At 39.2% G+C, this 20,054-nt stretch overlaps 1 protein-coding gene across 2 annotated transcripts in view; it reads right to left on the bottom strand.

The window, feature by feature from the left end:
* Positions 1–1,644: 1,644 nt before the first annotated feature.
* The window catches only part of btbd11a (BTB (POZ) domain containing 11a), a 180,806-nt gene continuing 162,396 nt past the window's right edge, over positions 1,645–20,054 (bottom strand). The window contains exons 6-17 of one of the 2 annotated variants that reach the window (XM_038738710.1): positions 19,911–20,000; positions 17,357–17,458; positions 16,448–16,541; positions 13,378–13,513; positions 11,019–11,251; positions 9,374–9,552; positions 9,000–9,105; positions 5,748–5,850; positions 5,576–5,657; positions 5,239–5,307; positions 5,021–5,134; positions 1,645–3,786 (exon numbers count right to left, since the gene is read on the bottom strand). In XM_038738710.1, the coding sequence (XP_038594638.1) occupies positions 3,547–3,786; positions 5,021–5,134; positions 5,239–5,307; positions 5,576–5,657; positions 5,748–5,850; positions 9,000–9,105; positions 9,374–9,552; positions 11,019–11,251; positions 13,378–13,513; positions 16,448–16,541; positions 17,357–17,458; positions 19,911–20,000 (1,548 nt within the window). In that variant the 3' untranslated portion in view covers positions 1,645–3,546. The remainder of the gene's footprint in view (positions 3,787–5,020; positions 5,135–5,238; positions 5,308–5,575; positions 5,658–5,747; positions 5,851–8,999; positions 9,106–9,373; positions 9,553–11,018; positions 11,252–13,377; positions 13,514–16,447; positions 16,542–17,356; positions 17,459–19,910; positions 20,001–20,054) is intronic. The other variant, XM_038738711.1, reaches the window with a different exon arrangement.

Here is a 20,054-nt window from a genome sequence, read left to right as displayed (position 1 = left end):
TGTTAAAATACTAATGCTTTTGAGTGTGTATGTGTGTGTGTGACGCTACAGTAACACTGGCACAAAAAGTGCTTGACATCATTATGAACCTTTTTACCTCTGTGGAGACAATGGTTTGCATCTTTAAGACATTTTACCTTTTAAATAGCAAGTTTCAATTCAAATGTGGGCATGTATAGTGATTCAGTATGAAGGCAAATGTGTTTTTAAGATAACTTATTTAAACCAGAGTTAGTCTAAATAAATGATCCGCTTCATTAAAGCTAGCAGGATAAAGTCAACAGACTGGTAGCCTGTAAGTTTAAAATATTCTTTTAAAATGAGTAAAATACATTTAAAGGAAAATACACCATGCGATGTCACAAAAATATAAACATAAATAGTATATTCAGGCTTTTCAGTCACTCATTTGTCTATGTTATGTTTGTCTCTCAATTCACATTTATACTGTAGCTCCATATCCTGTGGCATATTATTCATTGTACTACAGTTTTATGGAAATATTGCTTAATTTCAAAACTTTAAAGCATCTTTTTATATAATCTTTTTTACTTTTGTAAAACAAAATAGCTGTGGAATGTAAAATAAAATATATAGTGCTATGTATGTAGGTAAGAAAATAAAGTTGTAGGATAATATCTATATTTCATTTTCTGTAACTATTTACAGAACTTAAAACCAACTTTTATATGCCTATATGCTTTTCTAAAAATGTTTGGCCCAAAACAAATATTTAAGTAATTTGGAGTGTGCTACAATATTTTAAGTCGTTAACATTTGTCTCCTTTTCTGAAGGTAGTCAGATTAATGTCGGCACAACATCACAAAGTATGAGGACACTTTAGAGACATTTGCATTGTAAGCCATTGGAAACAGAAGGAAGCGTCTTTTTTTGGTTTGTTGCTGGACAACATTGCACATTTTATAGATATTCAACCTGTGTTGCATTGTTACATTCATAAAATATACCGTAGGTTCTGTGATTTCCTCCTAAATTAAGATGTATCTGAGTCAGAGGGGCCGTGGTCGACTAAACTGGGTTTTATTCAAATATTGTTGAACTGCTTTAAGTTTTTACCCTTTTTGAGTGAATGTGCATCATTTCAACAACTGGGCTTACACCTCAGGGCTGCTGTTGAATAATGGGTGACTGGTTGAGCATTTTAAGAGTATTGTATTGTCTAATGCACACCTGGTGGACAGGTGTGTAGGAAAATGTGATCTTGTGTAACAAAGGGATAAAGGTTTCTGCACGGAGTTTACAAGAGACACAACATTTTGGTCACGGACCTTCGTCAGGTGTTAAATTCACAGTACGAAACTACACATCTTATATCTAAAGACACACTGAAACAACCAATGAAAACCCCTGAACCAAATCTCAAAACACCTGAGACAATTACCACATCGATACCTGATTGAATGTCACAAACAATACTTTTTATACGGTTTCACGTTGTGAATTTGATGACTGATGAAGGGCCACGAAGCTGCAAAGAGGCAGGAGCTGCTGTTTTTCCTTTCTCTATTCCCATTTCAAAATTTTCTTCAAACAGCAGTATTACTTCAGTGTTACTTAACATAGAAACACAGGACTCTTCAAGACACTAGCACGATCCTAAACATTTATGTTATGGCCACCAGTTCAATCTATTTCAACTTTATTCATGATTAAATTTGTGAACAAACACCTACCATTGTTGCCCAATTCATCCAAAATTGACCCAGAAGTTAAAAATGATTAATTCAAACTGCAGATTGTGTTTTGAGCACCGCAAACTTTAGCTTCAACCTCAAAATTTAGAAAACATGGCATTTGTTTGTTTTGTGTATTGATTTGAGGAAAGTCTCCTCATGGTACACACAGATCTGATTTTTTCATCTGCTGCCCTTTTTGTTTGCTTGGTGGAAGCTTGAGTAGACGTTTAAGTCATGTGCCCAAGTCTGTTTTTATTGATTGTTATCAAACAACTTTTTCACCTCAACCAACTGTAAAACATTTTTTGTGATATATCCGCTGTTTTAGCATGTCCACTCAGAGGTGGTTGACTTTGTAAGTCACAATTCACATTGTTGTGTCTCTAATAAACTCTGTTGACACACCTTCACAGAAATTACGTTATTGAGAAATTCAGCTGAGGTAAAGCCAAAAACAGAAAGTGACTTTAAAATGCATCTCATGATCATTCGGAATTTATCAGAAATAGCAAAATAAATGACGGGAACGTACTTTGATTGGAACAATCAACACCCTACTCAGCCCTACCGATCTACACAGAAAGCACACCTAAAGCGGAATGGAGGATTCAAACAGATTAAACATGCAACTTTTGCATAAACAGACACATACAGCAGGAATAAACTGTTCAGGGAGCACATTCAATGAGACTGGTGTTATCAGCCAAGCGAGTGTAGGAGGATACTGTACAGCAGTTTACAAAAAAGAAAGGAAAGAAACGACCAGCACAATGACTTTAAGGACATATTTACACTTTGCTTTAAATAGCTTTAAAGAGAAAGTCCCTGCCAATCGAAATCCATCTTCAATCCTATCGCACTCAGTCTGTTTTGCAGTGGATGGAAAGTTAATAAGCAGCGTTTTCCCTTACTTCCCCTTTTGCGAAAGTGGTTCGTGAAGTAAGCTCTGCATAAAAAGCAATATCAGGGCAGCTCAGTTGAGTAGGTGTCATGCAAAAAAGTCGACAGTGTTCGTGGAGTTATCACAAGTTAATTTCCCAGTTGGACATCCATGTTTCAAGCATACGTCAGCATAGATTTCACTGCCCATGGGCCGTCTTCAGTTTAATCAGTGTTGCAGTGTCAGCCACGGTGGAAGTTCGTGTGATCAGTTTGGCCTCTGCACAGAGTAGATATAACACAGTGAAACGTATCCAACATAGAAGTGACAGAATGAAATGTAAATAAGTTCAAACAAGTCCACCTATAGTCTGTCTCGTGGCATTGCTACTAGTCACTTTATTGGTTGTAAAGTTGGATTATATTTTGGCGTTTGGTGTCAAACTTTATACTGCAATGGCATCCACTTCCATAAATTGATGTTGTTTGTAAACCAAAGTCTCATATCAGAGATGATGAGAAAGCTGCTTTTATTGAGTTAAAATTCTACTCTACCCTTTTAAGCGAAAAAGGCGTACAGAATGTATTTCATGCATGTATCCTATATGAAATACAATAAGTTTCAAAATCACGATTAGGTCTAAGTGATACTGCAGGGTCAGTTCTGTTTATTTTTTCTTAATGTAGGGGTGTGAAGTGATCAGTGGGAGCCATTGGGACACCAGAGTTCAAGCTTCTGACAAGGCGAGAAAGTTCTCTCTGATTTTGTCATGTATGCCAACATTAACTTTTCGAGGGGGCTGCAACAGGCAGAATTAAAGGGAATCCCTGACATAAAAACATCCGACAGCCCATCCTCGGCAGTGGGGCCAGGGCAGGTGGATGGGGCTGTGTAGCATGGCACTGGTCGTTAAAAGTGGTGTTACATGAATGCTGTGCCTGGATCGGAGGGCTTCGGAGTGGACAATGTCACACCACAGAGCCCTTGGAGGTGGAGAGGTGGATGGAGCGGATGCGTGTGGCCAGAGTGTTCTCCAGGTCGAGGAGGATGTCGGTGCAGATGCCGGGGCTGGACAAGCTGGACATGGGGCTCTCGGCGGGAGGAGGTTCGTACAACAGCTGCTTGAAGCTGTCGAGTTCAATTAGCAGCACCATGTTCTTCAGGAAATAGCCCTCGATGAAAGCCGTAAGCTCCGTGGCACCAAGGAACTACATTGAAAAAAAGATGATAGAGAGAAAATGGCAGAGTTTAAACTTATCTGAAGGGTGATGACAACATCAGCATTAGAATTTTTAGAATTATTTTGATGGTATAATTTTTTGTTAGTTGAGAAGTTATGCATTCCTGGTCAAAATTGGTGCAGTGTTGTGTTGCTTTTAGTGAAAAGACTACTGGCACTGTTGTGTGCCACGGTGTCTTTTTTGATATATACATTTAGAAGAGATCCTTTATTAATCCCTCTTCGGAAAATAAAAACATTTTCATCCAAACATTACAATTTGACCATTTTCAAGACAAAACAAGACTAGAGACTAGAGTCTAGAGCCATGCTAGCAGCTTGGTGAGACTGGTGGCACACCTAAATGCTAACATCAGCATGCTCACAAAGACAATGCTAACATGCTGATGTTTAGCAGGCACAATGTTTACCATAATAATTCTCTTGGTTTAGCGTGTGAGCATGCTAATACTTAGCACTAAACGCAAAGTACAACCGGGGCTGGTTGGAATGTCATTAGTTTGGCAATGATTTAGTCATAAACCAAATTATTGGACAAACTGAAATTTTGACCTGTTGATTGCACCAGATGATCCATCCATCTATGTAGTTTTTAAGATATTTCTGGACCAAAGCATTGGACAGACCAACCAAGAGCCATACTGCTAGTGTCGCTAATGATAATTTTTACATTATTTTTGTCATCTTATTAAGTGAATTCATTGTCACATTTTGTCAGTACACACTTCCCTGCTGCTTTTATGTAATTTTTTTCTTCTGACTTTTTTTGCAGTTTCACCTGGAAATAAGACTAAGGTCAAGAGGACTTCCTTTTTTTTTTCTGTCTGTCTTTTGGTGATGGGCTGATAGTGTACAGTTGCAACTAAACACTATGATGAGAGGGCTTAGGGTGATCCAAAACAATAAAACTGTGGGCCATAAATCCAAAACAATGACTTCAATCAGCTCTGTGGAGCTAAGGAAAAGTCGGTGATAAGCCCTTTCACATACTTGTATTCATTTGATCCATTCTAAATATAAAAATATAGAATAGAGCAGCTTTAAATAAAAATACATTTAATAGGCAGTATAATTATTATATTTCTGTTATGTTTGCATCTTTCATAAGAATTAATTACATTAACATTTGTTTTTCCATTTTTGGCATTTAAACAGGGACATTTTATTACAACTTGACTAATAAATGTTCTCCAACATCTCACCTTGGCGTGTTTGTACAGGTCCACACAGGTTTCCGTCGTAATGTTCTTGGAGCAGATGATCTCACAGTGTCTCTGAAGGGCCTCTAGTTGGAAGAATTTGGAGGCAGACAGGAGCTGCGGGGAACAGTACAGCCACACAGAATGAGGCACAGGACTTGGGATTAGAAATGCTAATACTTCCGCTGTCGCTCAGCAGGCTTTGCTTAAGTCTCTTTTACCTCCATAACTTCAGTGTTGCGTATGTGCAAAGACTCAGTGCCTCCACAGTACAGATACTGCATGACCAACTGGAACACAGAACAGTAGAGGGTTCAATCTATACACATTTGAAGGATTGTTATCAATTTTGTTAACGTTTTCTTTATATTTGTATTTGTATTTTTATAAAGTACTAATATCGTTACAAGTTTTTAAAACAAAAAATGATTGCATCGGTTGAGCTCCCCAAATTTGTTGCAGCTCTAACTGACTTTGCATTTTTTTTTAAAAAACAACAACATAATGAGGTTTTGTGTTATTACTGGAGAGCAAATGATGATGCAATAAATATCTTACATGGAAAATATTGTACTTGACATGGCTGATCTCAATGCAGGTGTTCTCTGCTGCAGGTCGGTTCTGGAGTAGTGACTTGAACCTGGATGAAACAGAAGAAATTTTGTTTATTATGTTTACTATAGCTGTATAGGAAAAAAGAACAAACAAATATATATATAAAAAACTTTACCTGGGTGAAGCTGTAAACAGCAAAACTTTATGTGCATAAAACGGTTTCCCCTCCACCAGGAAAGTAACATCGGACATATCCTTGTTGTTAAGGAAGTGGGGATCTGAGAAAAAGAAGATTATAAGATCCAATAAAAACAGCCAAATGATGTCTCATTACTCAAGTCTCCTGTACTATGAATGCAAAACAGCAAATGGTAAAAGATTACACTAATATGGTCATTAATTACCCAGAGGGCAATTCATCATTCAGCTATCAGTGAAGCATTATCAAAATACAACAATTCCAATTTCATTAGTACTCTGAAAGGCAGGCAATTTAATTTGATATCTGACAAGTAATTAATTGATCAGAATGTTTAAGGATACACTAAACCAAAGGTTTTTAAAGCATTAATTCTCTTCAAATACAAAATAAAAAACTACTTGTCATTTTATTCTACACATATTGTTGAAAAAACACTAGGTGGTGCTGCAGCACAGTCAGTTTATGCATCAGTGCCTCCTCCTGCTCTAATTATAAGAAACAAATGGAAATGTGGAAATGTCTGTGACTTTCCCAACTTCAAAGGAGCTTTTAATACCAGATCAGACTGATAAATCACATCATTACAGACATGTGAATACAAATATCCGCTTGCAAAACATCATCGTGATAAATTTTCAAAGTCAAATATGTAAAATTAACCTTGAGGATAAAATGTCAGAGATAATTATAGTCCCACAGACCCCACTGCTTTAATGTGTGAAAAATGATAAGAAATTAAAAGAAAAAACATATTTTTCCCATTAAATTTTAGTTTTTCCCTCCTTCCTTTTCAAAACCACATGTGTCGCTACATTCTGAAGTGGTAACCTTTCCCTTTGCAGCAAACTGGACTTTGATGAAGGTGATACAGATATGAGTAACAGGTACTGCACCAAATAAGTAAATATTTAATGTTTTATTTTATATGGGCTATGCATGAACATATATTTTTGTTTGCCAAGAAGACAGACAGAACTGTTATACAACTGCAACAATAGAAATCCAAATAGACTTTTGGGAGGGATGGTGCATATGAAAATCCACTGTAATTAACCAACTTTTACTGCTCTGAGACCACAAAACAAAAGTAATTAGCAGACTTCTGAAAGTCATCATCTTAAAATCTGATTCAAAAGCCATTCCCATAAAATTAGGTAAAATGATGATGTGTCATGGTGTTTTTTTGAGCTGTAAAATAGAGAGGAGACGGAGGTCTCCAGGGCCCCTAATGGAGCATTAGGATTTAAAAAAGACTGGAAAAAATTTGCGGAATAATCCTGGTTAGGGAGTGTTTGAAAATTATTGGTGTGGGGAGGGGGTTTTGGAACTTATGTTTCATTTCTTTTAAAAGCACAAAATTGGTAATATTTTATGTGGACCTTCCTCTTGACTTGAAAAAACTGCAATACAGTCATGAAAAAAAGTCAGCCTTCAGCAGAACCAGGGTTTCTGCTCTAGATAAGACTAGGGCTGAAATGATTCATCGATTAAATCAATAAAATCAATTAATAAAATGCATCGACACACATTCTTTGCGTTGATGCTTCCTTTAATCCATTTAACTATACACCACAGTGTTTCGCACGGACATTTATTACTGTCGCACATCGCGCTTACGCTGTAAACACGACGTGATTATAATGGTGCTGTTCGCAAAGTGGAGGAAGAGAGAAAATAGCGAGGGAGAAAGAAGAAAGTGTCTAAAGTATGGGATTATTTCAAGCTAAGAAAACAACTCTGTAATGTTACCGTCCGTCCACTGTAAAACGAAACTTATATCGCCCCGGCAACAGCACGACGGCGCCTGATCAGAAAGCAGTGGACCACAGACCAGGAAACATTAACAGCAACTTTAACATTTAACTGAAATCACGATTGATTGTTGAGTTGAAGGCTAGCCAAAGTAAGCCGCAGACCTCAGCTGTTAATGTTTACACGTGCATTTGTTGTTCTCCTTTTTGGCCGTGAGTTGTAACCTCACAGTCATGAGTTAACTGGGTGTCGGGGAGCTGCACCTTTTAACTCACCTCCAGCTCTCTCTGTAGCTCAGACAATCCCTGCTATCTGCGTGTGTTAATCCCCCGCCAAGCAAACTATTTCTTAAACGACGCATCGATGAATCGTTGAAATAATCTATCGAAGCTTCGAATACTAAAATCATCGTTAGCTGCAGCCCCAGATAAGACTTTATAAGTCCTTTTAATTACCACATAGAATGCCAGTTTAATATCTGTTTCACAATCATACCGACTGAAAGTATGATGAAAACCAGTATGTTTTATTGTACATCACATTTTTTTCAGTGCTTTTACCATATGTAACATTCATTTTTACTGATTCTGGTGATAATTTACCAATTAAAATTGACTTTCATTTAAATCTTTGTTATGAGATGACGGGCTTTCTGTAGGTAGCAGTGACACTTTCAGTCTCCCAACAGCCTGCAATCACATACGAAAACATTTCATAACTAACATCACTGCCTACAGCAGGCAAAAAAAGACTTTTGTAAATTAAATTTGAGACTTTTTTTTGTTGAAGAAATTTAACTGAATGCTTTTTAAGACTTGTAGAGACGTGCAGATAATTACTGACTCCCTTCCTTCCCCAATAATTTTCATATACTTCCTGAGTATTTTGATTTAATGATCCTGTTGATAGTTTATCCTACAAGCAATGTTTTGTCATTAAAATACATTTAACACTTATCAAATGACTTCTCAAAAAGAAAATTGTTGTATGATTTTGCAAACAGAGTACCATAATACTATTTGATTTGTTGTTACATGATGAGTTCAAAGCAATAAGCTGTGACATTTTGATCAGTATGTATTTGCCTTTCCCCGCAACCCTGTACGTAGGATAAGGGGTTGACGATGGATGGATGGAGGGTATTTGTCTTTTTGACATTCTGAGACACAAAATTCAATTTCAAAGCAATTTAAATTACCATCAGCCCATAAATGCTTTAATATTTTCTGAAAAGTCTGACAAGAAATAGTGGCATTTACAGAGACTTCATGAACTGAAAATCTAAGGAAAAAGGAGCTAATTTTATAGTATTAAACACAGATTGGTTAACTCAAAGTTGGAGACAAATTCACCTCAAAAAACAAGAATCTCTCAGCTTTAACTCTAACCCTTCTGTCACTTGCCTCGTCATGCAGATTCATTTAATGCTGAAAATATTGAGGAACAGTCACTATTTTTAACTCGCTCTCTTACCTAAGCGGGAGGTCTGTTTCTTCTTGATCTCTGTCAGCTTAGGGATGGGGAAGGGCCCATAGCACTGCGTGAAAATGACTGACAGCTGCTGGCTTATTACCTCATTCTGCAAACAGACACCAACACCAATGAGGAAAGAAACTTTACACAGATTAGAGTTTTTGGTCTCCATGAGCTACCCAGGACAAAATGATATGCAAATGTATGATAATATGGTTTGGAGTGCAACTTAATTTATGCAAATATGAGTGTTAATGTCACACTTGCATACAAGCACAGGACAGTTTGTATTACCAGCCAACCAGCCTTATTTTGTCTGATGTTTCTTTAACAAGCATTACGTTTACATGCACATGAAAGAAAGCCCCGGTGACCTTGCTGGCTCGGAGGATCTGGAACATGAGAGGCAGGCCGTGTGTGATGAGCTCCTCTGTGTACTCCTCTTCCTGGATGCAACTGAAGTCTTTGAGCAGGCCCTGGATCAGCGGCCGGCGGTGCTGGATGAAGCAGGTGCGCAGGGACTCGAACCAGGTGTGCAGCGTCCAGGGAACGCCTGGGAATAACGCCACATGAACAGTGAATACACACTTACGCACAGCATAGCCAATCTGACTCAGAGCAGTTTCAAGGGCGACAGAACCGACCATGTTTCCATCACTTTATGGTGTTAGCATGAGTTGAAGGGCGATTGCATGGTGAGTGTTGGATTAGTGAAAAGTCAGAGACTCGGACTCGGCTGGAATATAAAGAAAGCACTTGGGTATAATCAAAGAATGTCCCGTAAAAAAATGGCTGTAATGATCTGCAACAATATGATGGGCACTGAATGATGTGTATGTGAAATTAATATGAATCTCATGACATGACAGTGGATGCTTTGTGTATCAACAGCACTGCTGAAAGGATTAGTTGATTTATGGAGTAGGAAATTAACCAATTTCGATAGGTGATTAATCGTTGAAGTCGTTTATCAAGCAGAATGCCAAAGGTTAGCTGATTTTCTGATTTGTCTAGACAAAACAAACAATTTAAATATGTCATCTTGGGCTTTGGGAACTTGAGCAAGTGGATGGGACTGAAAGATCATTATTGACCTTAGAAACAGTAGAAATAAACAGTCTTACCATACGGTCTATTTAGTAGCTGTTCCAGAGCTTTTGACTGTTTCACATAATCTTACTCTTAGTGAAACTGGTTAGGGGTCAACTACTGCTTCAAAGACAGGGACAAGAAGTTCAACATTTTGGGAAATGAGCTTATTCGCTTTCTTGTTGAGAGTTAGATGAGAAGACCGATGCACAAAGTCTGTTGTTTTAACACTTTGTTGTTTGTAAAGATTAAACAAACAGGATATAACATGTAAATCTGTGAGCTTTAAAAGGTGCTGGTAGACAGATTTTGTTACCTTTGGACAGACCCTGGCTAGCTGATTCCCCTGTTTCCAGTTTTTATGCTTAGTAAGCTAACCAGCTGCTGGCATCTAACTCTTGTCAAAAAAGCGAATAAGAGTATTTCTCAAAATGGCAAACAAAAATTTTACATTAGCAAGTAATTACAAGATAACTGAGGACTGTGTGATATGACCAAAAGGTCCAGGGTAGCTACTAAATGGCACTTAAGAGATGTGAGAGGGGTGAGATTGTTCTGTCAACTGAAATAAATTAGTCAATTAATCCTAATCAAATCCTAATCAACAAACACATTAGGTCTTATGTCCAATGAACTGGACAATGTTGGGGTGAAAGCTGATTGCCACATCTACAGAATGAGCACTGCTTGAGGACACTGTTTCATCATCATGTTCACACCTTTGACCCAAGCTATTATCACCTCTGCTATAAAAAGTCCTACTTGTGCGACTGTTTCATGGTTGGATGAGAAGTGGTGATTGCTGTGAGTGTGTACAGGACAGCACAAGACGGGACAGGACAGGCACAGCATCAGCACATCTCCAGGACAGCTGGAGGCACCAGAGAGCGAGGCATGTGTGCCAGTGAAGCATGTATTAGTAAATCTGACCTAAGCTGCGGATGTCTATGGTGATGTCCACATGGCCGTGCTCTGCGCTATGGTACATGGCCTCTCTCAGGGCCCTCAGTTTGGCCTTTCCTGTTCGCAGGGTCCCTCCGCCGTTGGCCTGCAGTGCCAACCTCTTCTCCCCGGGATCCGAACCCTCGGCTAGGATCTCCTCCAGGGACAACACATCCCCCTTCTCCTTCTCCGACTGGGCCAGAAGCTTTCGAAATACATTCCTAGAGGAAAGGAGATAAAACACAAACAGAGATTAAAGGAAAGCAGAGTGATAAGATACAATGACAGAATATTTTAAGGCCAGGGTAAAAGGGAAAAAAAGGAATGAAGATGTGGGGAGGGGATGAGAAAACTACAAAACACCTAGCCTGGCCTGGGGTCAAATAGCAGGAAGGAAACTTGTGAGGTTGATGATCACAGACTGGGCAATGATTCTAAATTAGGCATACACGTACTGTGTTAACTTCACATTAAGCTCACCCAGCTCTCTAGCTCTAATGACACTCAAAATAAGCGTACTGTGAACCTCTACCACTGGTCTGTGGAGCCAAAATATGTTCAGCTGGAACTGATTATCTCCTCTAAACAGAAAAGATAGTATGTGTTGTTACAAAATAACATGCTTTTTAGTCTGCAGATTCATCAGTACTGCCCGCAACATTGCAACACACTTTTTCGGCATAAGAATGATGCAGCAACAACAGTTCCCCTCATTTCAGAAGAATGGACTTCAACACGTCATGTAAACCGTGTGATCACAGCCTGAGGACGCATCACTGCGCCAGCTGCTTCAATAAGGTGGGGCTCGTTTAGACCAATATAACATCATATCCTTTTTTGAGATTGTTGGATCAAGTCAGTGGGAGGCTCACTGTCGTTTGGTCACCACTATCAGTCCCTTGGGTTTGAGTGTATATCAATGATTGAGCATATTACCACAGAATTTTCTCCAGCTGTGTCCATGGATCTACACTACATGGCCCAAAATATGCAGACACACAAAGATTAAACCTTTATATTATTGTTGAACATCTACTTCAAGGACGTTAATCTGCCGCTATCACAGCCCTTTTCTGGTTGTAGTCTTCCCAACAGATTTTCATGCCTAGCTGCAGAGATTTGCTCCAATTCAGCCACAAGAGCATCAGTGACTTTGGGTGATAAGGTCTGGCTTGCAGTCTGTGTTTTAGTTCATCCCAAAGGTGCTGGATGGGGTTGTGTCATGTTCCTCTACACCAAATTCTAATAAAAAACGTTAATGGACATGGCTTAGTGCACAGGGGCATTGTCATGTTGAAAAAGGATAGGGTCTTCCCCAAACTCTTGCCACAAAGTTGGAGGCGATTAGTATTTCAGAAGTCCTTTCCTCAATGTAAAGCTGCTTGTTTTGTACACTTCTCTAACTCTTAAACATTTTTGTAAATATTGGTGGCTAGCTTACAAGCTAACAGCATACACTTTGTACAAAAAAGAAGTCTGGAGCATTTTTTGTTGACACACTCCCGCTTCATGATTTATGCTAACCTCGGCTAATCCTGTCTTGAGTTAATCTCCCTACTAACAACACAATAAAACAGATATCAATTCTCATCTTGCTAAGACTACAAAACAAGTGTATTTTGCAAAAAATTTTAATAACATCCACATCACATTTTTACACATTTCTGTAAAGGTTTAAAAGTAAATAAAAAATGTGTAATGTGTAATAATATTTATATATACACACCGCTGCCACTTTCCCTTTTATTCATGATAATGCTTCAACTATATGTTTCAACAACAAGCTATCTTCCTTTGATATGAAGAATTTCCTGTGGTTAAAAAGTTATTTGTCCGTGTAGAATAAAAGAGAAAGTCCTTTTGTACAGATAATTGTTATCCAGCGCCTGTTGAAGGAATAGAGAACTTTTACACCCTGCCATCTCATAACCAATCCTAATGCAGTTTGAGCCTGCTCACGACACACTGCAGCAAGATCATCATACTACAATTGATTATCTTAATAATGCTGCATTGTGTTGTTGGCTTGCCACTCCACTCTACTTCCTGACAGCTCTCACTGCCCTGAATGTTAAATGGCTTTATCTTACTCAGCTGCAGGGAAATGGTGTCAAACTGAAGCCATAAGTGGTGCTGAATAGACTGCAGTGCTTATCGTCACATGCTGTCTGACAGCGAAACCAAGATATCTGCTTCTCATATAATGCAGGATTTTGTGAGAGGCAGACGGACCAGGGCAAAGTGTGTAAATGGATCAATACTGTGGTAATGGATCTCTGCTGGCCGGCACTTGTGTATGTGTCCCTGTGTGTGTGTTTGTGTGTGTGTGTGTGATTGCCTGTATTACCTGTGGCCATGTGCTGCTGCCAAGGTGTATGAGTTCATGTCTCCCAGCGGGGCCGAGGAGATGCCGTTTCGACACATGGTCCCGATCATCGGGTCGGCCCCTCTTTCCAATAGCAAACTCACCAACTCAAAGTTACCTAACCAGGATGACACATGAAACATGAATAAACTTAAACAGAGCTAGGTGGTAAATACTTAGCAACCACTTATGTTGATTTGTGGTGGAATTTAACTTAAAGGGCACCTTTTATGGTTTCCCTTATTTTAATGACATATAATATTACATTGTCGGATGATCACATGAAATGTGGCCAAAGTTTAAAAAAGTTAAACTAATGTAAAAGTAATCCCTGTGAGCAGAAAGCTCAGGCTTCAGACTCATCTGAATGCTAGGTATCCAATGTATTTTTCTACCTCTACTTTTTGTCCTGATATGCTCATGATCTGCTTCAGGCGCAGCTAGCCCACGAAGTACAGGGATGCGCCCAACCACCTACTCAGTCTGTCTTTGTTATTTGACCACTCTGGTCAAGTTTTTGTAGAGTTGTTCATTAATTCTTGCAGAAAGTGCTTTTTCGGTCGTGAAGGAAAGTTAGTTTCTTGATGAACAGATGGCTTTACTTGTTGCCAAAAGTAACTGGTAACTACTGCTAACTGTGGCTGCCATTAGTTAGCTCAGTATGATTCTGCATAGAGTACTTTTGATACTTTTTGATGATTTGTTGACTACTGTACTTTTACTCAGTAACATTTTGATTAAAGAACTTTTACTTGCAATGAAGTATTTTAAATGATTTTTTGCCATTTGATGTAAATTTAAAAACATTTCTTCCTTTAATTAAATATGCATAGGGTACAAGAATCAAGATGAAGGGGAATTTAAATACCTTGAGCATCATAAAAAAATTATGTTCCAGTCCAGTAATGTACATTTACTTAAGTACAATTTTGAATTCAGGACTTTTACATTTCTTGTAACAGAATATTTCTACAGTGTGGTATTGTTCTTCCACCACTGATGTTGGTACTAAAAATTTCTACTTTCTGAGGTGATGAGATGCTCTTTAAGTGGTTCTTTATGTGGCTGTTCAGGTGTACAACAACAAAACATAACCCATCAAAATACATTTTCACATTCACTGAATTCCATGTGGAAGCTTTAAATTAAACCGAGTGACTACAGCAGTTAGATCTGCTCTGCTGAGTGCAAAACAAGTCATAACTAATCCCTGATGCACTCAAACATTAGAACAGAAACTTCTGCAGGTACCAGTTTTAAAGTGATTTAAGCACTTCAATACTGATCTCCGCTAATACAGTCAAAAACACTGCTCATTTAAAACCGATTGGAATGTAACCAGAATTTCTGGATACTCGCATTGCTTATTCAAGCTTTTACATCCTAGTGAAGTTAATGTGACAGTAAAGTAAAACAGGGAATGAGCCTGAACCTGCATAAAAGTATTCTGTACTTGGAAAGTCTGCAACTCTGCTGTTAATTACCAAAATTAGCTCTGGGATTGTAGTCTTTATTTCATCTACATTATTTATTATTTAATGAGTAGGATGTTAATAGTGTTCATTATCCATGGCTGTGTGTTTTAATCACTCGTTACCATGGCAACGCGGCTGCCTACACATTCCTAAGGTCACTCACTGAAACATGAAAATTCACTATTGTATGTCAACTTGTTATGTTTGAATTAACTCCAATTCATGTTTAAGGCAACAGTTTGACATTTTGAGAAATATGCATATTAGTTTTCTTGCTGAGACTTAGTTGAGAAGATCAATACCACTTTCATGTCTGTCAGTTCTATGTGAGCTAGCAGCCAGTTAACTTAGCTTAGCATAAAGACTGGAAACAGAGGGAAACAGCTAGCCTGGCTTTGTTCAAAGGTAACAAAATCTGCCAACCAGCACCTCTTAAGCTCACTAATTATGTGGGATGGTGATGGCGCAGTGATAAGCCTTTGTCTGGGAGGCCTGGGTTTCGATTCCCACTGTGACACATTCAACAATGTGTCCCTGAGCAAGACGCTTAACCTCTAGTTGCTTTAAAGGTGTGAGACCTCTGGCATAAAGTGCCACTGTAATTTGCTTTAGATAAAAGCTTCAGCTAAATGAGAAAATGCAAATAAATTGACACATTGTATCTTGTTTGTTTTAAAAGTGTAAAAACAACCATTTGTGGGAGTTCTTGTCTTGGTGCAGTGACTTCCTTGCAACCTCTGATGATGACAAGACTTCTTTAGTGTGTGTATATTAAAAACAACAGTTCAAGATTTGTTAATTAGTGAGCTTTACACGTGCTGGTAGGCAGATTTTGTTAGCTTTGAACAAAGCCAGGCTAAATATATCCAGTCTTTACGCTAAACTAAGCAAACCAGCTGCTAGTTGTAGTTTCAAATTTAACAGACAAATAAAGAGTTGTCTCAGTCTTCTCATTCAACTCTCGACAAGGACGCGAACACTCTTCCCAAAATGTCAAATAATCATTAAAGCTCACATATTTAAACAGATTGAATTCTTATCAATTATTAACACTACTGGGGGCACAACAAATAAAAAAGAAGCCAAGTTGAATTCATTCACTTAAGATGAATGATTCAAGTCAGCTCAGATAACATCAGCAAACTCTTGTTTTTCCCCTGGTCATCCATATCCCCCTGCAGTGGTCCACCCTTGAGACTGAGAAGCACTGCTTTAAATGCAAATTTGGTTCTGCTTTGACAGATAATTCCAGTCAGTTTTAAAGGCCATTTTAATTGAATAATAGAACCTGCTGCAGGGTTGCTCATACGTGGCTGCACATCTATACAGCAGCACAATCGTGAGAAGCAGCGTTTAAAATTCACTGCATTCTTGAATCTCAGATAGTAATTGAAAGTGATAAATTAATTAGATGATTATAGCAGAGTGAGAATGCCTTCTGGTGAGCTTAGACTCAAGCATGTAATGACTAATCCCATATACGCTGTATCGAGAATAAGAATACTTGGGTCAAAAATGCACGTCTGGAATCTGAATATGAAGAGGTATCCAAATCCTTCATGCTTGTGTGGGATTACCTGCAGCGGAGGCCAGCTGAAGTGGGGTCTCTGTGTAGTTCTCCGTCCCATCCTGCAGGGCGCCCTCCACATTCGCTCTATTATCCAGCAACAACTGTGGCGGGGATGGAGGGAGGTGGATAGAGAGGGAGGGAGGGGGGAAGGGGAAAACAAACCAGGCGGGAGAATAGTGTGTTACACTCAGGCTTGGCAAGAGGAAAAGCCTCAACTGTTGGAAACCTTAACCACCTCATTTAGAGGTTGGCCTAGCCCTGGCCACTGAACACACTCCTTGCTACACTTCCTCATTAGGTTCTGTCTGCAGGGCTTATTGTTGATGATGACTTGCCTGAGCTGAGAAAGGAAGAATCAAGATGGTTTCTTTTTCTATTCCCCCCCCCCCGAAAAAAACTCTGATTGCGGTGGTGCAGATTAATAATTGAAAAAAATCCTGAGGGCGACGCTGTTCATCAGGCTTTCAGCCAGTGTCAGCTCATACAATAACTACTGCAATAGAATGCATTATATATAAAAAATTAACAGAACTGAACAAAACACTGAAATCTGGCATCCCCGAGGCTGTGTACCAGGCTGGCTGAGCTCTGCTCTGTTTAGTTTGCCTCTGGAAGTTTCTCCCTGCTGCTGTAGGTCCAATCCTTAGATTCAGTTGTGGTGAAAAGCAGGGTGCTGGGTCATCTACACACCTTTAAGAGCATACATTATTAAAAACAAAAATAATCTGGAGGGTTTATATGGACCAAGTCCTCTCCACATAACTGAGATCATTACTGCACAGATAGGATCAAGAAGGAGAAATAAAAACGACATATGGCATTATTATGATGCACCATAATAATAATCATCATCATTGGGTGCAAAGGTTAGGGCAAGGGCCACAGGTTAATGGTTACAGGTCATAAACGTCACTACCTGCACGACAGGGACGTGTCCGTGTAACACGGCGAAAGTGAGTGGCGTCCCCTGGCGCGTTTCAGGATAAACTGAGGGGTGCTTGTTTACTGTGCTTGGCACCTGGGAAGTCATAGGTGAAGTTCAGGGAGAGAGATATACAGCCATTAACATTCACAGCTCAGGGCGGGAGATAGGGGGAAGGGGGGAGCGAGAAGCAGTATGCAGGAGGAGAAGTGTAAGCAAAGGAGGGCAGGATGGCAGAGGGAGATTTTCCTCTTGAGTTTCACAGAAAAATCTTGAGCAGCTTGACTTCTACCTGTCATCTCAGGCCTCACTCTAAACATGAGACAAGTTAAGAGTATGTATCTGCCTTGGCATGGCTCTCTGACCACACTTTGTACTATACGCCTGGCTCCATCTTTAAATAGTGTTTCATTTCAAAGGGGAATGAAACCAGAGAGAAAACACAACATTGGCAAAGACTACAAACACAGTCAAGACGGTGGCACTGACTCATGAACAAAGCAGAGTAAAATTAAACAGCCATACAGCCCAGTGTTGTTCTGTGGTTTCAAAAGTGGCCTTTTCACAGAGTAAATTATAGAAATTATTTCTAAATGTCGCCTAGAGGAGGCCTCTTCCAAACAGACATTTAATGTAATGTCACATTTCATTTGAGCTCTGACGCTAAACAACAGTGGGACTGTTAGTGTTTTTGTGTTCACAGTGATGAATTATTAATCACTTTGTAATATAAGGCAGTTTCAGCAGAAACAGAGGGCATCACTGACTGCAATACCTATCATGGCTCTAGAGTCATATTTTGACAAAACTTTTTAAGTAGTGATATGCTCAATCACTGATGTGCAACAGCATCTGCTTTTACTTTACTTAAAGGCTCTTTTCACCCAAGTTACAATCAAAAAGATTGTTCTGTCGCCACCGCAATACAGTTGAGGTGAGTGGAAATTAATTTTTGGTGATGTGTCACAACCCACAGACCTTGCTGTGGACAGTATTTGCCAGAAGAAGAAAGCCTGTTGACAGTAAAGTCTGGGGATTATCTAGGTCAGCAGATTTCCAACCTGCAGAGATGTCTCGTGACCACTCTTCACAGGTTATGGCTGAATCCAGCCAGGAGTGTTAAGGGGTTACAGTGTAGCTACGGAGCGGTAGCTGATGTGAACCATCAAAAGTGTAACTACACATCACTGGCTATGGGGATACAACATTAAGACCAAAAGGCCTGTGATTGGTCAGCTTGTGTTTTCTCCTACAAGTTTCTGATGCAGCTGGAGATTGTTCAGACGGAACACAACATGAAGCATGTTTAGTAAAAGACTCCGTAATCTTCTTCTTTTCAGTAAAGGTAAATTCAAGAATGTAAACACAATTAGCGTGGGGAATATAATTAAAGATAATGTACTACGCAACAGTGCTGCAGTAGTGCTATAAGTGAAATGTGATGTTGAACTATAAATTAGAACCTACACCATATATATGTGCGAGGGGACTGCTGTTAACCCCTTGCTTTGCACATTAATCCAGTGAACTCAAATGAGTTTTCAAATGAGTTTTGAGTTCACCAAAATAAGTATTTTTGCTTCTCAGGCTGTTTATTTTGAAGTCTGAAGAGGTAAAAGTAACGTTCATGTCACAAGAAAAATCAAAAGGAAAATATGAAAATATATATATATATATTTAATCATCTTGTCTGACTCTTCAGATTCCTATTGGGACCTGTTTAAAACCTCTGTGCATAATCTGCATGGCTAGAGTCCATTAGAAATACATGAAATAATAACATTTATCAATCAAACGGAACTCCTAGATCATTTATACAGGTAGTGCTTTGCTTTTGAGTCAACACACCTACACTAAATACAGGCACTAAACCAATGAAGCAATCACAACAATCAACAATGATGGGTCAACATGGTGAAGGACAGTCTACGATGCATTTCTATTCTTGAATATTCTTATTGCCAATTGAGATTAAAGCACCTAAACGGAGGACAGAGGACACACTGCGGAGACAAAAACAGGATTTATAACAATAGGGCTTCATGGTTACTTTTAACGCTCTTAGTTCAACACAGTAAATAAGTGCAATGAAGTTCATACTTCATGCAGTCTGTGGTAGCGAGTTACACTAAGTGCACACACCTGTACAACACTAATGCATTATTGATGTGGTAGAACACAAACTGCTGCTGAATGTGTGCAGTGTGAAATGTGATGAAGTAACTGCCTACTTTCAGTGGATTATTATTATTCTGTATCCGTGTAGAGACAAACTATCATTATTACAGTGCAAATGTGCAAATCCTCCTTTATTGCTTATCAGTGCACTTCATGTAATAAGCTGCCAGGAGAACAGAGAGCATGCCGACAGCAGCAGGTTTGACAGTGAAGACAGAGGAGGGAGGGGGGGGTGGAAGAGCAACACAAAGTGGGTTCATCGTTTTCACTGAGACACATAACAAAATGTAAATCAACATTTTGGACAAAAACAAAAATGTGGAATCAATGTGACATTTTGACAGGCTGATGGTGTCCCGTGAACACTGACCTCGCTGTTGATGTCGGCTCCGGCGTCGAGCAGCATCTGGACCATGGCCTCATCACCGCGGACGCAGGCGTACATGAGTGGGGTCATTCCCTGTGGGAGGGACGAAAGGAGGACCATTAAAGGGATCAGACAGGATTATTCATA

This window comes from Micropterus salmoides, unplaced genomic scaffold (assembly GCF_014851395.1).
Source record: "Micropterus salmoides isolate LMB-PRFRI ecotype aquatic unplaced genomic scaffold, ASM1485139v1 Ms_hic_scaffold_23, whole genome shotgun sequence".
NCBI lineage: Eukaryota > Metazoa > Chordata > Actinopteri > Centrarchiformes > Centrarchidae > Micropterus > Micropterus salmoides.
Note: the sequence above shows the minus strand (reverse complement) of the source record. Positions and strands in the feature narration are given on the sequence as shown.